The sequence below is a fragment of the Vitis vinifera genome, chromosome 12 (genome assembly GCF_030704535.1).
Source record: "Vitis vinifera cultivar Pinot Noir 40024 chromosome 12, ASM3070453v1".
Lineage (NCBI taxonomy): Eukaryota > Viridiplantae > Streptophyta > Magnoliopsida > Vitales > Vitaceae > Vitis > Vitis vinifera.
Window position 1 is genome coordinate 2,694,694 of NC_081816.1, and position 19,138 is coordinate 2,713,831.

Sequence of the window (19,138 nt, forward strand, 5' to 3'; positions counted from 1 at the left end):
TTTTTACCTTCATCACACTTTGGAAGACGATGATGGCATTTTCTTGATTTCAAATATCAATCGAGGGCTACAAGTGGTTTATTCCCGAATGACCTTATTGCATGGCGAAGAACGCGTGTAGCAGTTCTTTTTTCGTTTATCGAACTTGCAGGGAGATTTGATGAAGTTACCTTTGGATTTTCTCCTTAAAATTTTTCTTTATGGATTTTTCTTATTTTTTTGAATTTTTTGAATTTTTTTTATATAGAAGACACCTCTATTTATAGGTGAAGATAGGGAATTTGAGTTTCAAATTCCCGAATTTTAGTTGCTTAATTCAAGGGATTTAGTTCATTGGTTTTAACAAGTTTTCTGCTCTAAGAGGTTTTACCAACAAGATAATAATAACAATTTTCTTATTATTATTATTATCATTTTTATAGTTGAAGATTAAGGAAACTTATCCATAAGAGGATAAACATAGTGTACTTTTTTTTTTTTGAAAACCAAATTAGTGGTAATTTAATCCACTAATTTTTTTATGTCTACAAATATCTATAAACAAATATTAAAAATATGTTGGAGAGTGATTCTTTGAATTCTAAAAAATTACGTATTTGACCAAATTTACGAAACACTTTCAAAAATTTTGAAAAATCACATGTAACGTTGAAAAAGAACTTACAAAATTTTATAAATAAATATTTGATAGATGATTTTCTTAAAAACACTCGTAGGAAAAAACACTTTTATTAAAAATACTTTGAGTAAAAACACTGCTAAATGCATTCTTATAGAGTTCATTTGACAATGATTTTAAAAAGTGTTTTTAGCCTTAAAATAATGTTTTTGAAAGAAAAAAATTGGTATTTGCCAAAAAAAATTTTAAAAAAAAAATTTTTTAAAGTCTAAAAAATTATATATTGGAAAATCACTTTGTATTGTTTTCTAATTAGTACACTTTCAAAGAAGATATTTTCGTTAAAAATACTTCAAATAAAATTATTGTCAAACACTCTAAATATAATGTTAAAATAAACCCTCTTAAAAGGATTATGAAAAAAAAATTAAAAAAAAAAAACTTATTTCATTATATATAAGTAATGGGAATTCAACACTGTAAGAATTTTTTTACAATAATTTTAAGAAACACTTCTAATTTAAAAAATATTTTTAAAATAAGTCAGTTATTTAATAAAATTTTAAAAATACTTTAAAAAAAATTTAAATCATTTATATTATTCACTGAAAATTCATTTTCTAGATAATTCTTCCCAAAAAAACACTTTAAAAAATATATTTTTCTTAAAAATAATTTTATGAAAATACCGTTGAACACACTCTTACTAATTTTTTATAAGATGAAGTCAATACATTGAAATGAAATTAAAACCATCATCTCTCATCTCATTTCATTTGTAGAGAAAATTTTACACGAGTTTTAAGGACAACCAATAAACCCACGCAAAGGGAGAAAGGAAAAAAAAAATACATTTATTTCTTTACCAATCTTATGCTTTAAAGCAACTTTCACATGATGTCTTTCTTTAACCCTAAAAATTCCTTCTTGTTTTCTCTCTCTTAAATTCATAGAGCTATTCTCTCTCCATACTATACCCATGACTTGCCTTTCTAAAAGAACAATTTACAAAATGGGCTTAAACAACCTCAATCCTCCATGTGTTGGAGGCTTGGAGCAAGGCCAAGCATGGCAGTTCCTGTAACATTTGTGTAAGAATAGTAGCCAATTATTATTGGGTATGTTGATAAATTATTTTAAGGTATAAAAACAAAATTAATAAATAAAAATTAGAAATTATTATTCTTGACTAGTTGAAATTATGACTTAGAAATTAAGACCATCGATGAATAGATAGTCTTAGAAATTCCAAGTCATAAACTAATTTTCTTGAAAAAAATCAAATATTGTGCAATTATAAATACCTTCTATCTACCCAACCAAATAAAATAATTCTCAAATCAAAGACAATAAATTTGGAGTGTTATGTGAGTTTCACTTTGCCTTTAGGAGTCGATTAAAATGGTAATAGTTGATCTGTTAGCTCAAAAAATAAATCCAAATGCACAATGTAATTAGATTTCTTGTTAGATTTTTTTAGAATTGGTAGTCGAATAGGTGTTTTTAGGTACGTGTTCTTAATGGAATAGGTTAGATAAAGATTAACAGGTTTAAAGCCTCAGACAAGTTTGAGGATTTTCTTAAAATTTAGGACAATTTTAAGGTGGATTTAGGTATGACTTTATCTTATCATGCTATATAATGACTTAAATAAAAAAAATTAATTTAGTTCAATTTTTTTATTTTTTATTTTGTTCAACATATATAAAATATTACTTTTCATAAAAATGAAATTTAAATATTATAATATTTATTTATTTATAAATTATATCCATCTTCTTCTAAAATTTAAAATTTTAAAAATAAAAAACTTATAAATAAATAAAAACAATTAAGTAGCATAAGATATGGGTATGAAAATTTCCTAACATCTGCTCTATCCTACCATTTTTAATGTCTTTTTTTCATAAGGGTCAAAATAAATATAAAGAAATGGAATTGATCCCTCCCGAACTCCACTCATTGCCATCCTTAAATACAATTACACCTTCTTTGGCCTGAGATTACCACTTCACCTGAAATTTTTCATTTTAGGGTGGTTGAAAGTCACTCTTGGCATGTTGCCCATTACTTGCTTACAACCCTACAAGGAGACTTATCAAAATGTGTGACAACCTTTCAAGTCCCCATCAAGCAGAAGCCACCATTTTTAATCATTTTCTCTTTAATTTTTATAAATATAAATATTATTGTACTAATTGGAATGTAAATAGAAAAACTTTATCAAATCATATCACAATACCCACTGAACAAAATCTTGGGAGTGTGTCGATTTCGAGCAATTGTTGTAGACAACAAGTGTGAGTGGTTGGCAAATCCATTTATCTTGGAGCTAGAAGAATGTTACGTCCAAGTATTGTTAGCTTTTTCAGGGCTATAAAATTGTCTAATTCGAATTTGGACAAGATGTCCATAATCAATTGACTGTTAGGGTTTTCTAGAATCAGCTAAATACCGGAAAATTAGAAACATAAGACCAGAAATATAAATATGGTAGATGCTTTTCGGCTTTAAAATTCTTACCTTCTAACTAGTGTTAGGGTTTCAAATTGAAATTAACAAGGGGGAGAGGAGGACCTGAACCAGATTGGACTCATGTCTGTTTCGTCCAGGAGCTTTACAATTATTTATGTTTTTTATTTTTATTTATTTTATTAGTTTATCTCTTTTATTTCATATTTTTTATTTTTTTAACTTTATGATTTTAATTTAAATTAATAAAAACATTATAATTTTAAATAAATTTTTTTAAATATTATTCCTCATATTTTAAATAAATGTCTGATTTTAAAATAATTTTTTTATTTTAAAATAAATTTTAAAATTTCTAATTTCAAACTAAAATTCCGAATTTAATTTAAATTGTATTATTTTTTATATAATTATTTTTAATTTTAATAATATATAAATTATATATTCATGAGATCACTAATTCAACTACGATTCAACCAATCTAAATAATAAACTATGAACCGATAACTTTTTCGATTCAATAACCAATCTAAATCTAAAAACATTGCCAAAAATGTTAGATTTTTATATTTATTTTACAATTATTTTTTTAATAATATTTAAAAAAAAAAAATCCCCATTCCAGTATAAGCCATTGGCTCGAGGCCCAATAGTGGCAAGAATAGCTAATATTGTGAAGCAACACCCACATCATTATTGAACAGTATAGGGTTAATTCATAAAGCATACGGACTCATGAGACAGTAAATGACTAGAAATGCACACAGGTTTCATTTTTTCAGGTCAACAAGACACCTAAGTTGTTGCATACGACAAACTCCTCTTCAACCCTTCACAACACAGACTATATAACAAGAGTTCCAAACATGATGACTTCCAAACAATTTTTGTCCTCTGTTGTGTCCACCATGGTTTCATTATTTCTTTCCTCGAAGTTTCACTCCAAGAGCCCTCTCCAACTTGACAATTATCTGTTGATTTGGAATAGCTTTACCAGATTCATACTCTTGAATTATTTGAGGTTTCTCATTGATCATCTGCAAACAAGCTCCATTTCATTATGCAGTTCTATACGAGTGCAGTGGAGAGGATACATATTGGGTAAGGGAGAAAGATTTACCTGAGCAAGTTGAGACTGGGTAAGTTTCTTGTCCATTCGAGCTTGCATGATACTTTTCTTCAGCTCAGTTGGTACTCGATCATCTGCACGCAAAAATTAGATGATCCATAACTACAATGTCAAATATGCAAATACATGTAAAAGAAATATTTTTCCAACAAAAATAATTGCGCAACAAACAAAAAGCAAGAGATCTGCAGAACCATCTGAAAATTGAAGACTTCACAAGGAAGAAGCAAAAACATATAATCTTCAAGGACAGTATATTAAACCAAATGTTGGGGGACAAAAAGGAAGAAACAATTCCATAAATGTAACCAAGTACCTGAAATTGAGTAGAAAGCACAAAATATTTAGTGGCATGATCACCAATATTCAGTACCAAATGGGCAAAATCTAGAAAAATGTCAGACCATCATGCACAGAAAAGCCAGTTTGTGAAATTATACCTCATTATTTGAACACTCTGTAGAAAGCGTAGCTTATGAGCTCCATGCTCATCAACATTCAATACCAAATTAGGACAAATTTAGTAAAATATTGAAGATTCATGCACCCCATGGTACTGATATTACTCCTCAGTATGGGAAGAACTAGTGGTTGTGTTGTACTATTACCTACTATGCATATTTTTACTCAGAAAGCATATCAGATTTATTCATAGTTCTCCTCACAAATAATCAGGGGTTATGAGTGAAAAAATTCACACAATGTGCTTGTTGGAGGGCACCAACATAGGAAAGAATGTGTAGAATCTCCACACTTAAAATCCCAACCAAAAAAAAAGAATTTAATGCTGCTAGTTTCAACCATGCTCTCTCCAAAATACATTTTAAAACCAACCCATTAGGATTTTAAACCTTTATATAGGGAAGCTAAAACCCTAAAACCAGACAACCTACCCAAGATCATTCTATTCTAAATTCCAGACCTATCTCCAGTAAAATAATAAAAATATAGCATAATAAAGCAGTAAAACTGAAAAATGATTAACTACTCATAAGAACCTACTCGTAACCCCAAATGACTCATTATATCACAATTTAGTTGCCTACTATGATACAAGGAATCTCTTCAAGTTCACCCCAACTAACCCATGTCAGCACGGTATGACCTGCAGGTTTGGGATTCTTGTCAGATGCATTCATCCTGCTTTTGATACCTATGCTTTTCACCAGTTTTTACCCCCACATTATACTAGATAAATATGAAATGGAATTTTTTTTTTTTTTTAAGTATTAAGGCTAAGAGGAGGGAAATGAGCATTTTTATATAAATTTTCAATTTTTCTTTAAACAACTGGATGGGTGAGGCTAAAGAGAAGCTGGTCATGTGTCGTATTATTGATATGTGACATCATCTTACCACATGGCATTTTTATTTGTCACATGTGTTTTACATTATAAATTGTTCAACACATGGCAAATTTTTTACCTCACCACTCGGCACACTTGTCAATCCAAGATTGACCATTCATCGACACATGGCAAGAATGAGTGGATAAATTTTGCCCCTCTACGGTAGGTTAAGTAAGCTAAACTCAAAACCATTTTATTATAATCAGGTTTTTGTAAATAGTAAATTAGTTCCCACCTAAGGTCAACCATGTACAATGAGCTAAGGTGAAATTTTTAAAATTTTAAATTGCTAAAAATAATAAAATGATATTAACAACGTATCAAAAAGTAATTAACCTTAATCTGGTTTCAGTTTGGTTGGCAAGGTTAAGGAGCTAAACTTGGATCCAGTTTGTTTATAATTGGACTAGTTTTGGGTTGCCCATTTAGATGAGGGAATTATGGCAGGAAGTAGCATGTGGCCAATGTTTTGCTAAGAAGAAATATAGTTTCAATATCCTACTTTAATTGGTCCTAAACAAGGCCTTGTTATGTAAATGGGTATAGAGTTTTACTATGGCAAAAAAGATAAGTTGTCAAGGAAGGTCATCGGGGGAGTTTTAGGGAAGCGAATAGTAGGTGTCTAGGGGTGGGACAACAGGTGACATTGGGATCTTTGGGAGCTATTAGAGAAGGATAGAATGCCTTACTTCCTAGGATTTGTGTGGAAAACAGGCTTAGGACTCAATTTCTAAATCATACTTGGAGCAGGGAGGTTCCTCTTTTTCCAATATATTCTTCACCAGAGCAAGAAGCTCAGACGACAGACAACAGGAATATTGAAGGTGCCACAAGCCCTAGAACACAAGGTTAACCAGATGCTTGATTGAGAATTAGAGATATTGAATCATTATTGTTTTGTATTCAGGTCATGGTGGTTCTAACAATAAAAGGAAGCTAAAAACTTGTGTGGTATCTAGGATAGTTGCTACTCATTAAAGGCTCAAATGTTGGCATCTCTTTCCCACAAAGAATGGTTGCTCAGGAAGTTTCAGAGAAAATTCTTCAACTTTAGATTAGCTTAGGAAAATAAAATTCTAATTTTTTGTGGGAAAGTAAAATAAAAAATGAATTTTTATATTTCCATAAGTAAAAGGAAACACCAATATACTTCCAGGCAATTTATTAAAGCAAAAACCAAGATATACTCACGAGCAAGATTCTCCGTTTCTTCATCAAGCTTCCTTGTGTTTAAAGAGGTGCTGCTAGAAGCAGCTTTGTTTGTCCCAGCATGAGCTACAAGAGATGGCAAGAACTATCAGAATGGATGTTCAAGGATCTAAGATAAAATGAAACAAGATCACAAGATTAAAGACCTATTAAAAATCATATAATTATCAGTCATAAACTGTATCAAGTGGACATCCCACATCATTAAAGATGAGAGAGAGAGAGAGAGTTAAAAAAGAGTAGAAGGGAAAGAAGGGGGTCAGATGGGACCATGTTCCATTTGAAACGACAGCTGGTCAAGCAATAATTTTGTCACATACAAATAACAGGTCATTAATATTCCATAACTGCATTGGCAATCAAAGGATTATTACAATTGTCAAATGAAACAACTCATCATCGACTGGTAGGCAAAAAAGCAGCACTTCTATGAGTTAGGCACACACACTCGAATAAGATTGATTAACAAGGACAAGAAGTCATCACCTACCGTACACCTACACACTCAATCAGATTATTATTTATTAATTTTATACCCTAGAATTCCAATTATCGTCTTAACATCGAATTAATGGGATGATTAGTTAAGCAATTATATCAAATTAGTATCAACAGTTATAAAATTATATTTAAAGTAAAAAAATAATAATTAAAATTATATAAATATATAATTTAATATAATCTTACTAATAATAATAAAAGGCAGTGAGGTGTGTTTTGTTTTTTTTTGTGTGTGCAGTAAGGAGATGTTTGGGATAAAGGCCACCATTCCCTTCTAACTATGAGAGAAAACACATGTAGAATCATGGACCTGATCCGAGCTATCAGTTTGAGAAACTACCGGAAACCGTTACAATTTTGTCAGTCAGCTATATGTTCACTTATGGGTCTGGCACAAGGCCTTTTCTTCTTTGTATTTCAGCTACCATAAATCTGACTTCTACCATTTATTTGCATTTTCCTCAGCCAAGCTGTGTTTCCTCATTTCTTCTTCCTCTTTTACTGTGAAATTTGGTGGGCTTTTTTTTTTTTTTGTTGATAGGTAAACCAAGCAAATATATTGATAGTGTTTGGAAAAAGCACACAAAGTACACACGAAGCATACAAATAGCACCAGAAGGCAATCAAAAGGGAAAGAGAAACAAAAAACCACAACCTGATACAAAAGTCACCCTAACCTAGAGAAAGTCATAAAGACCTCAGATTGCCTTCCATGCTTGGAAACTGAAACTGCTTTTTGCAATCTTATTGAATCCTTGGATAAATTCAAACTTCATTTACCTACTGCTGCCAATTCCACTCTCCTTTGCCACTTCCTGAAACAAAGACCTTCTGCTGCTTTACAAATTACCAAATAAACCCAATCCTCTAAATCCTTTATACAATTCCAGCCTCTCTACTCTTCTCTATCCTTCCCATATCTAAGGAGAGCCAAACACCCGGCCTCTAAACCTTGTGAAATTGGTGTTGTTTTCAGGCTTGCTCTCCCAGTCCAAATGTCCTTGTTTTATTTATTATTTCTTTCTGGAAACACCATGCTCATAACCTATTAAATCCAACTGGGATCCCCATTCCCTATGCAATTTTCTAGACTTGGAAAAAAGGTTTGATCCAATAAAAGGGAGAATAGGAAATTACTTTCTCATTTTGTAACTTCCTCCCACAAAACTACATTAAGAATGCAGCAAGTTTCATGGTGATCACAGACTGCAAATAGTCTAATGGAATTTCTTCACGACATTTCCTCTCAAGGGAAACCATTTCCACAATTCATATTGTTGTCAAAAGAAATTTTCTCCTCTCAGCAACTTCTCCCAAGCTGCAGCTAGATTATTGCCAAAAGTAGGAATTGTAGGTGGTAAAGGCACTCCCCTCAAAGGGAGAAGATGTAGGAGTTGTTGGAGAAGATGTAGGAGTTGAAGGTACGTTGGCAAGTGGAGGGTTGTGTTGGTTTGTTTGTTTTTTTTTCGATAAGTAAACACATATATTAGCAAAAGGCAAAACGCCGCATAGCATACAGGGAGTATACGAGGCGACGAGGGCCTCACAACAAAAGGAACAAAAAACCCACTAACCCTTAACTGGAGGCTATCCACTCCAAGAAACCTATAAGGGAGCGAGGTTCCGCACCACTATACAGTTTTGCCCACCCCCACACATTACAAACAAAAGAATTCTTAACTTTCTGTATAGCTAACTCCCCCCCCCCCCCGAATGCTAATCTATTCCTCTCCTTCCAAACCGTTCAAAAAATAAATAACGGTATAGATCTCCAAATTTTCTCCCTCTTTTTACCCACAAAAGAACCCTTCCAGCTAAGAACCACCTCCTTTACAGAATTCGGAAAGACCCACTGGGCTCCAAACAAACTAAGAACAATCCCCCCACAACACACTAGCCATTGTACAATGAATAAGAAGATGATTTACGTTTTCCTCATCACTACCACATAAATAACAACGATTAGGAAACTATCATCCTCTCTTTTGAAGCCTATCAAGGGTAAGAACCCTCCCCCAAGTCGCTTCCCACGCAAAGAACGCTAGCTTAGAAGGAACGTTCTCCACCCAAATGCCCTTTTTAGGAAACATAGGAACACTAGGGCTGATCATCAAACCATACGCTTCCTTAACGCCAAACTTCCCATTTTTTCCTCCCTTCCATAAGGTCGAGTCCTCCTCCAAGGTAATTCTTTGACTCCTTAAAATTTGGAGCAATTCGTCTACCATGTTCAGCTCCCAATCATTGAAGCCTCTAATGAACCTTAGATTCCAACCTCCTTGGCCAGAATTCTGGTCCCACATATCCCCCACTGTGGCACTCCTTTGGGCAGCCACATTGAAGAGTTGAGGGAATCTCCGAGCCAGCTCCACATCCCCACACCAAGGGTCCTTCCAAAACCTGATTTTGGTGCCTTTTCCTACCTTAAAAGTCATATTATCCCAACACCAATCAGCTTCTTTCAAAATCTCCTTCCAAACCCCAACACCAAACGCCCCATTTGCCTTTTTAGTCCTCCACCCAAATTCCTCTTGCCCATATTTTGCCACAAGAACACGTTTGCACATCTCCTCCTTGGCTCGAGCAAATCTCCACACCCATTTTCCAAGCAGAGCTTTGTTCAAAGGGACTAACTTCCTCAAACCAAGCCCCCCCTTCTCCTTACCCACACACACCCTCTCCCAATTGACTAGGTGGGCTTTTCTTTCTGTACTTCCCCCTCCCCACAAGAAATCTCTTTGCAACTTTTCTAGTCTTCTTGCCACTGTCCTAGGCATTCGGAAGAAGGACAACCGATATAACAGCATGCTAGCCAAAGTACTCTTTATGAGTGTGATTCTACCGCCCTTGGAGATGTATTGTCGTTTCGAAAGGGCTAATTTCCACCTCATCCTTTCTTCCACCCCATCCCACACACAAGCGGCTTTATTGGACGCACCCAAGGGTTGTGTTGGTTTGTTGTGGACTCAAAGTCCTTTGATCTTTCTGTAGAGGTGTTGGTGGGGGGTGGGAGTAGTTAAGAGGCATTATTGAGGAAAGAGGAAGAGATCTCTCAGACTGGATTAGGTTCAGAGAGTTGTTCACGCTGCCTGTTGGAACGGGTGAAAACTTGCTACAGAGATGAAGTCTTAGCAAGGTAGAAAAAGTCTTGGGAGGAGGGTCAAAGGAAGTTCAATCTGGAGATGCGTTCAAATGGGGCCGGGAGGTTTTTGTTTTGTTTAGTTATAACTGAAGAGGCGAAGAGGTTTTTGTTGATCTTCCCTCAAGGGAGGGGCCATCTTGGGGGATGGCCTGTTTTGATGAAGAAGCTTCATTTTCTAGGAATTGTCCCCTCTTCTAAGGTTAGGGGAGTGGTTCCCCCTGTTGGGGTGAGGAGTTCTCCAAAGGAAGCGACTGCTTTTGGGTCCTTTGCAGAAGTAGTTACGAAGGACACGGGAGTGGTGGGAGAAGTTGTTTGGCTTCAATTGGGGGAGGGCGAGATGAAGTGTAGGGAGGAGAAGTTGAGGCATTGGACCCGCTACCAGATTTTTCTTGGACAAAAAACTTTGTGACTAATCTTTGGTCTTTGAAAGGGGGGGTGAAGATCTCTGCCTTTGGGGGAGCTTTGCTCTTGTTTGACTTTGAAGATAGCTTTGAGGCAGAGAGGGTGCTGGCAAGGGGTGCAAGAAGGCTCAAGAAGAAAATTTTGCTTCTGATAAGATGGCATCCTGAGGTTAGGTGTTTGCTTGAAGGGAGAGGTCTACAAAGGAACTTTGGGTGAGAGTGATGGAACTCCCTTTGCACCTCTGGGATTGAGAAGTGTTTAAGAAGCTAGGGGACTGGTGTGAGGGTTTTGTCACTGTGGATGAAGACATTGTGCTCTTGTCTCATCTATAGTGGGCGAGGATATTGGTTAAGTATGATGGGAGAGTTTTACCCAGATCATTGCAAGTAGTTGTGGGATGTTCCAGTTTCTCCATCCAGTTGTGGTGGGAAGCTCCACCCAGATTTTCGATGGTGGCCTCAAGAAGCAGTTGCAGTGGGTATTTTGGTCATGAGGAAAGGGATGATGAGGATGCTTCACACACCAGCGTGGGAGTAGGAAAGGAAGGGCAACTAGGGTGTCTTGCAGGCAATGTTGTATTGCAGTCATTTGGCAGGGACGCTCAGTTAGAAGAGGTGGAAACTGTCAACTTCACAAATTCTGCAAAAGTAGTGGAAGACCAAGAACAAGGTGAGAGGATTACAACCAAAGAAGGAGGGGCATGTTTGGTGGTGCCAAGTGTTGAGGGAGACTTTGGTGGGAAAGAGTCAAGGTTGCATCATTTGGGCGGACAATGGAGGGGTGGGACCTCCTTTTGACCACGTGTCTGAAAAGACTCAAGGCCTTTGTGGGCCTACTGCTTCTGAGGCCCATGAGGCAATTGGGATTTAAAGTGGGTGTTAAGAGTGGCTTCAGGCAGGAACCAAAAGGCCTTGTGGCTTCTTGGTCCAATGGCCTTACTAGGCCTTTTACTTCAACGACCCATAAGGCTACATGTTTCAAAGTGGGGGGGATATTAAAAGTGAGCCAAACATCGGAAGAGGATTGTCTAGCAAGGGTGGAGGTCTTAAGGGGGGGTCGTGTTTCTATGGACATGGCTAAGGGAACAAAGGGTTTGCTAGGGCTTCTTGATGGGGGTGGTTCTTCTAAAGATTTCCATGAGACCAAGTGGAGGAGTCGTGTTAGAGATGTGGTGAAAGGGCAAGTTCCATCGCCGATGTCGGGATTGGTGTGGTCCCACATGGCACTCACCAACGAAACCCTCATGGCGGAGGCAAATCGATTTCCTCCTCTCTCTAGCTTGGGGCTTATGGACTATGGGAGTCAACCGCTTATGATGTTGCGTCAATATGGTAGTTTGTTGGAGAATTCAGGAACTGATCCAAAGGATCCTTCAAGTAAGGAGTTGGTGATTAAGGCTAGGGAGTCGAAACCCTCTAAGGCGTTGGAGCTTGCTTGCATTTCAAAGGGAAATGTTAGCCTTCCTAGTATGTAAATTTTAACAACTATGTGGGGATGCCAATAACGAGGTTCGAGAAGGAGATCAGCTCCTTTCTAAAGAATTTGGAGGCAAGAAAAGGGTATGGGGTTAAGGTCTCAGGTGGAAAGAGGAAGCACCTCTAGACATCCCGTTTTGAGATGGAATTACGTAAACTTGAGTGCTTGGTTAACTACGACAATTCTTCATGTACTATCAGGGGAAAGGAGGGGAGCACTGGGGACTCAACACCTATGTTGTGAGGTTGTGCTTGGCTTGTGACCTTTTTGTATTACTTCGTGTGTGTTTTAATACGCCATTTTGCAAGAATATATTCTCCTTATTTACCTAATATATATAAATAAATAAATAAATAAAATAAAAAATAAAAAACCTTCTTCCAAGCCCATAGAGCATTAAGAGGTACTTTCCTGCAAGTGTGAGTGGGAATTTCCCCTTAACAAATGGCACTTTCCACCAACTAGGTTATAGGGATGAACTTTATAATTATAAGGAAGGGCTAGGGACAAAATGATATGACAGAAGATAACAACTTATCATACTTTTTTCTATGGATAAAATGGAGTATATTAAAAAGAGAAACGTGAAGTCTATTGATCACATCCTTTTACATTGTAGTAAGGTGAGGGTGTTGTGGTAGCTTTTGTTCTCTCTTTCTGGTATTTCATGGGTAATTCACTCCTTTGTTAGAGACTCTCTTAAGTAGGCATGGCTCTTTTTTCAGAAGGAAACGAAAAAAGGTTTGGGGAGTAGCTCCTTTATGCATTTTTTGGATAATTTGAAAGGAGATAAACAAAAGATCGTTTGAGAAGGTGGAGCTCTTTGATATAACTAAAATGGCTAAAAATGCCTTTGTTGAAGGAAGGCAAATCCTTGATGTTGCATTAATTGCTAATGAGGCCATAGACTCGCTGCTAAAAGGGGATGAAGCTGGTATGTTATGCAAATTGGACCTAGAGAAAGCTTACGATCATATTAATTGGGATTTCCTGTTGACAGTGATGCAAAAAATGGGTTTTGGGGGGAAATGGGCTGGTTGGATCAAGTGGTGCATCTCCACTGCTTCTTTCTCAGTTTTGATTAACGGATCGCCTGCGGGTTTTTTCCAGAGCACTCGAGGTTTAAGGCAAGGGGACCCCATATCCCCTTACTTGTTTGTTTTAGGGATGGAGGCTTTAAGCTACCTCATTAACAGAGCAGTTAGGGGGGGCTTCCTGACCGGCTGCAGGTTAAGGGATAGGGGTGGCAGTGGGATTCAAGTGTCTCACCTGTTGTTCGCTGATGACACATTGGTTTTTTGTGAAGATTCCCAAGAACAAATGGCTATTCTAAGTTGTCTTTTAATGTGGTTTGAAGCCATTTCTGATTTGAGCATCAATTTGAACAAGAGTGAAATTCTGTCGATGGGAAGAGTAGAGAACGTTGAGGTTTTGGCTTCTGAACTAGGATGCAAAGTAGGTTCTCTCCCCTCCACTTATTTGGGGCTCCCTCTAGGTGCTCCTCATAAGTCGGTGGTTGTGTGGGATGGTGTAGAAGAAAGGATGCGGAAGAGACTTGCTTTGTGGAAGAGGCAGTTCATTTCCAAGGGGGGGAGAATCACTCTCATTCGGAGCACTTTGGTTAGCATGCCGATCTATCTTATGTCCTTGCTGCGTATGCCAAAAGTTGTTAGATTGAGGCTTGAGAAAATCCAAAGGGATTTCCTTTGGGGTGGGGGTGCGTTGGAGAAGAGGCCCCATCTTGTAAAGTGGGATGTGGTTTGTTCTCATAAAAAGAAGGGCGGTTTGGGGATTAGAAATTTTTCTATTCTCAATAGGGCCCTATTGTGTAAATGGAGTTGGCGGTTTGCGATTGAAAGAGAGTCCTTTTGGAAGCTTATTATCAGTAGGAAGTATGGGGAAGAAGGTGGAGGGTGGATTTCTAGTGAGGTTAGGGAGGGCTATGGGGTGGGGTTTTGGAAGGAAATTAGAAAGGAAGGCTTTTTGATGTTTAAAAATGTTTCTTTCGTTGTAGGGGATGGTAGAAGGGTGAAATTTTGGAAGGACATTTGATGTGGAAACATTCCCCTTTGTGAGGCTTTTCCCTCTTTGTTTGCCTTTGCGGTCTCCCAAGATACATGGGTAGCGGATTGTTGGGACTCTGTAGGGGATGTGGGGGATTGGTATCCTTGATTCTCTAGACCCTTTAATGATTGGGAGTTGGAGGCGGTGGTGAGTCTCCTTTCGTTCCTTCAAGGAAAGAGGCTTTTTGTTGGGATGGAGGATAGAGTGTTGTGGAATGCTTCTAAGAATGGGTTTTTCTCTGTAAAATCGCTTTACAATACTCTTGATTCTAGTGGTGCAGTCCCGTTTCCTTGGAGAATCATTTGGAGCCCTTGTGTGCCTACAAAGGTGGGTTTTTTTTGCTTGGGAAGCTTCTTGGGGGAAGGTTCTAACCCAAGATCAACTCAAAAGGAGGGGCTGGATTTTAGCAAACAAGTGCTTCTTGTGTTGTGATGAAGAGGAGACAATAAATCACATCCTTATTCATTGCCCCAAGGCGAGGGTATTGTGGAATCTTGTGTTTTCGTTGTTTGGTGTTAATTGGGTCCTCCCGCTTACGGTTAGAGACACTCTCCTTGGTTGGTCCACTTCCTTTGTGGACAAGAAGCGTGGAAAGATTTGGTGGGCAGTTCCTCTCTGTTTATTTTGGACGCTTTGGAAAGAAAGAAATAGGATAGTTTTTTATAATGAGGCTTTGTCGATCCAAAGATTGAAAAACTCCTTCGTTTGTAATCTTTTATCTTGGTCTAAGTCTTGTTTAGATGGAGAACCCCGTTCCTTAATTAACTTTGTTGATTGGTTGGGTTCTAGGCGAGGGTTGGTGAGTGTTTGTTTTTTGCGTTTTTTGTCTTGGGGTTTCTTGTGTATACTCCCTGTATGCTTCAGGTTGCCTTCTTGCTCCCTTCTTCTAATATATTTTCTGTGTTTTATCTATCAAAAAAAAATGGCTAAATCTATGCTTCAAAAAGAAAGAGGAATGAGAGAGAGAGATGTTTACAGTTTTGGTAAATAAGAAGTATTTGACAAGGTAAATGAATAAACCCAAAATGGGTGGGTAACCATCTTATTTAAGAGATTGGTGTTGATCAAGAAAGCAAACAACACTCTAAATTTCTAATAAATCACATGGATACACATATAGATGGTTTTCCACCCCCTTTTACCCCCTCACAAAGTTGATCTAAATCTGCATGTTTTTTGGATGGTTATTGGTGTTTTCCTGGTGTATAGTTTGTATGCATAGCATATATAATGATTAATGCATTACAACTTTGTGCCAAAGATTCCAAAATGAAAATAAAAAAAATGATAGTAAAATAAGAAAGCTGTGTGGGGACAGCTTGGAGAACCATTTTTTTTCCCTTAAGCTCTATCTAGGGTTATAATCTCCATTATTTCTAAGGGAATCATGCCCGCTCACCACAATTGTCTCAGGTTTCTCTTAGCATTCTCTTCTCCTAAAGGTCATTGGCATGTATGACCATCAATTTTCATTCATACCTTTCTACCAATTTTCATCCTTATCTTAACTCCTCCCTTTGTTTTTACTGAAATAAGGTGTCATTCATCAAGTCTTGGTCCTGCTCTTGAGGCCTAGCTCAAGTGGTAAAGGAATGGAGAGCGTTTGTGGGAGGTTCCAAGTTCATGTCCCAATGAGAACAAAAATTTACATATAAAAAAAAATGCATTATGTCTTGGTCCTACTTACCCTAAAAAAATTCTTAAATTTCACCCCATAATTTTAATTCATAATCAACCAACTCTAGCTCCATACATAAAAATAATATTATCAAAAATCATACAACGTGAATTAACCATATCTACCTGCAACCATTACAGTTATGCATTATTAATACCCTTTTTTTGGTAAAGCCCGCCATACAATCTCCGTAGAGATTATATAATATGCTTAATGTCATTCAATAAATATGATATGGGGAGCTTTCTTCTTCTCTGTTAGCCTTCCCATCAATCTCCTAACTACAGCCAATAACAACAAATGATATCCTAATAGTGCTGAACACCCACATCACATGTCTTGGTCTATGATTAACAACTCTCTCAGAGACTTGTACACCTTGATAACACATGTTGCAACTGTAAATATCACCTTTGTTCTTGTATAACTACACAAGATTGCTTTCTCCACATAAATCCTGTTTTCCTGGTCCTAAAAAAAAGGCTGATCACACAATTTTAGAGTGACTACATACATAATATTTTTTTCATGCAAAAAGTAGCCAGAGTGATTTCAACTATTCAGCAGGACTGCATTAGACCTTGCTATCTTCTAGAACAAGCTAGTCAGTCAAACTTCACAACTGATGCATTCCCACACATCCATAAGAGTACTACTAGGTCTTACAGCTCTTTCACTTGATTTTCATAACTTGAAAATCCTTACAGCTTGCAAGTACCTATGACATCTATTCTTGTTTTCCTAGATTTCAGTGGATTGCATATTTTCAATAATAAATATAAGAAAACAGCTTCAATTTTTCTTTATAACAGTATCCTCACTTTTTATGCAGTAAATATGGTACAAGCCCAAACTTTTTCTTTTCCATATCCTCACAAGTCCATATAAAGCTTTCTCCACTGTTATTCGCGAAACAAACAACTCACAAGACCAGAGTCTTAACAAAAAAATAGAAACGTCAATTGGCAATCTATAACCTGTAAAATATCAATATCTGGATCATCAATTCATAAATTGGAAAGGACATAGTATAACAACACAGTTCTATTCGGAAAAATATAATGATCTATGGTAATACCCAACTACAAAGGATCAAATAGATCAACAAGAAAAAAAAACCCTAAAACCAATCTACGAACTAAAGCGGCTGCGTTCGTTTTGAAGGAAAATAGTTCCCTCGAAAAAATCTAATCATGTTTCTTCGGTTGCTTGGAGGTGAAGAAAATCTCTTTTCACCTAGAACTCGGCTTTTCTCAGGGATAATTTTCAAGGGAAGTACTTTCTCGAAAAACAAACAGGAAACATGGGGAAAGAAAACAAAGCAAGACAAAAAGGCTTACATTTTCTAAGGGTTTCGATCTCGGCGCCGCTGCGACGAGCAGCGTTGACAGCTTTCTCGTCCTTCTTGGCGGCAGCGTTCAGAGGCTTCTTCCGGATCACCACCGGTTCCCAGTCCTGCGTCAACGGTCCGACTCCTGCCATAGATATCCCTTTGTTGTTCTTCCTTGAAACTGTTGCTCTTTAGGGTTAGGGTAAGAAAAGCTTTCTAGATTGACACAATGTATTTATACAAATATAAATATAAATATAAATATAAATATAAAATATAAAATATAAATTTGTGAATGGGATGGTGCCTTAAGAATATAGCATACTCAATAGGGTGTGTGATAACGACCTAGGGTCACTTCTCCCCCTATATTCCAATGATGGATCAAAATTATTATCACTTTTTTTCCTTTGAATGTCATCTTATACTACGACTTATTAAAAATAAGACTTATAAAGGGTCAAAATTATTATCGGTCTTATTTACCCTTTGAATCACATCTTATATAATGACTTGTTAAAAATAAGATTTATAAATAATTAAAATTATTATCGATCTTTTTTATCCTTTAAATGACATCTTATACAACGACTTGTAAAAAATAAAACTTATGAAGAATCAAAATTAGTATTGGTCTTTTTTACCCTTTGAATGACATTTTATACAACAATTTGTTGAAAATAAGACCTATGAAGAATCAAAATTATTATCGATCTTTTTTACACTTTGAATGATATCATATATCATTACTTGTTAAAAATAAGAAAAAAAATCTATTTACTTCGCTTCACATTTGATTGAAATTCAGAGGTTAACCATAATATGACTTGTTAATAAAAAAGAAGAAAATAGCAATAGAACTTTAAATTATCAACCCGTCTTTTTGTCATATCTCATTATCCTTCGCAATAAATGGCAACCTAAAAGAAATTTAAGAGAATTCTTTAGATGGTACTCTAATTTCTTTCTCTTTGTAGACATTTTCAGTTTTGTTTAAGAAATTCCTTTTACAATGATTTCAAATTCAAGGGTTTTATTCTAGGTGTTTGAAAATCTCCCTTGCCATTATTTCAATTTTTAGTGTTTTATTTTGGGTATATGAGAAATCATTTGCAATGATTTCAATTTCTACGGTTTTACCTTGGGTATATGAAAATCCCCTTTACAGTGATTCCAATTTCAAAGATTTCATTTTGGGGATATTAAAAATCATTTACAATGATTTGTATTTTTAAGGTTTCATTTTGAGTATTTAAGAAATTCCTTTTTCTTAAGATCTATTACAAAAACAAAGTAATGTAATTCAAAAAATTTGAACTTCAAATCTAATATTAATAGAACCAACAATTTTCCAATTTCAGGGTTGATTTTTAGTGGGTCTTCCAAATATTCATGTCTAGCCTTAATTTTCAATTTGTGGTTTTTGTATTTGATAATTGAGATATTTTTTACTTAAGTATATTGAACTCACAATTGGATAACAAAATTTTCCATAAACTAGGATTCTTTGTTAAGGTCCTCCGACCTCTTTTTGTTTCAATAAAAAAATAGTTTCATTTTCAAGTTTTTTTTTCTTTTAAGGCTCCATTTATGAAATATAGGAAAACAAATTTGTCATGCATTTTCAATGGCTTTAAAAATAAAATATGTGTTTAATCCCGAAATTTGTTTATACATTTATTTAAATATGTTTTTATCATTTTTTTGGAGAAAATAATAATAATAATAAAACCCCGCTTCAATAAATTATATTGATATATTAATATT

The 19,138-nt window shown here is 35.8% G+C and overlaps 1 protein-coding gene across 1 annotated transcript; it reads right to left on the reverse strand.

The window, feature by feature from the left end:
• Positions 1–3,760: 3,760 nt before the first annotated feature.
• On the reverse strand, positions 3,761–17,779 carry LOC100245498 (multiprotein-bridging factor 1a). The gene is made up of 4 exons (XM_002280956.5): positions 17,382–17,779; positions 6,761–6,844; positions 4,212–4,294; positions 3,761–4,128 (listed from the first exon to the last, which is right to left on the reverse strand). The coding sequence occupies exons 1-4, from the start codon at positions 17,521–17,523 to the stop codon at positions 4,009–4,011; spliced, it is 429 nt and encodes a 142-aa protein (XP_002280992.1). The 5' UTR covers positions 17,524–17,779; the 3' UTR covers positions 3,761–4,008.
• Between the last annotated feature and the right edge of the window lie 1,359 nt (positions 17,780–19,138).

Excerpts from the sequence above, each read along its gene's own strand:
- LOC100245498 (XM_002280956.5), bottom strand. The coding sequence starts at position 17,523 with ATGGCAGGAGTCGGACCGTTGACGCAGGACTGGGAACCGGTGGTGATC. Across the intron at positions 4,295-6,760 it reads AGAAACGGAGAATCTTGCTC|ATGATCGAGTACCAACTGAG; the intron begins GTGAGTATATCT and ends TTTTGCGTGCAG. Across the intron at positions 4,129-4,211 it reads CCCAGTCTCAACTTGCTCAG|ATGATCAATGAGAAACCTCA; the intron begins GTAAATCTTTCT and ends GCTTGTTTGCAG.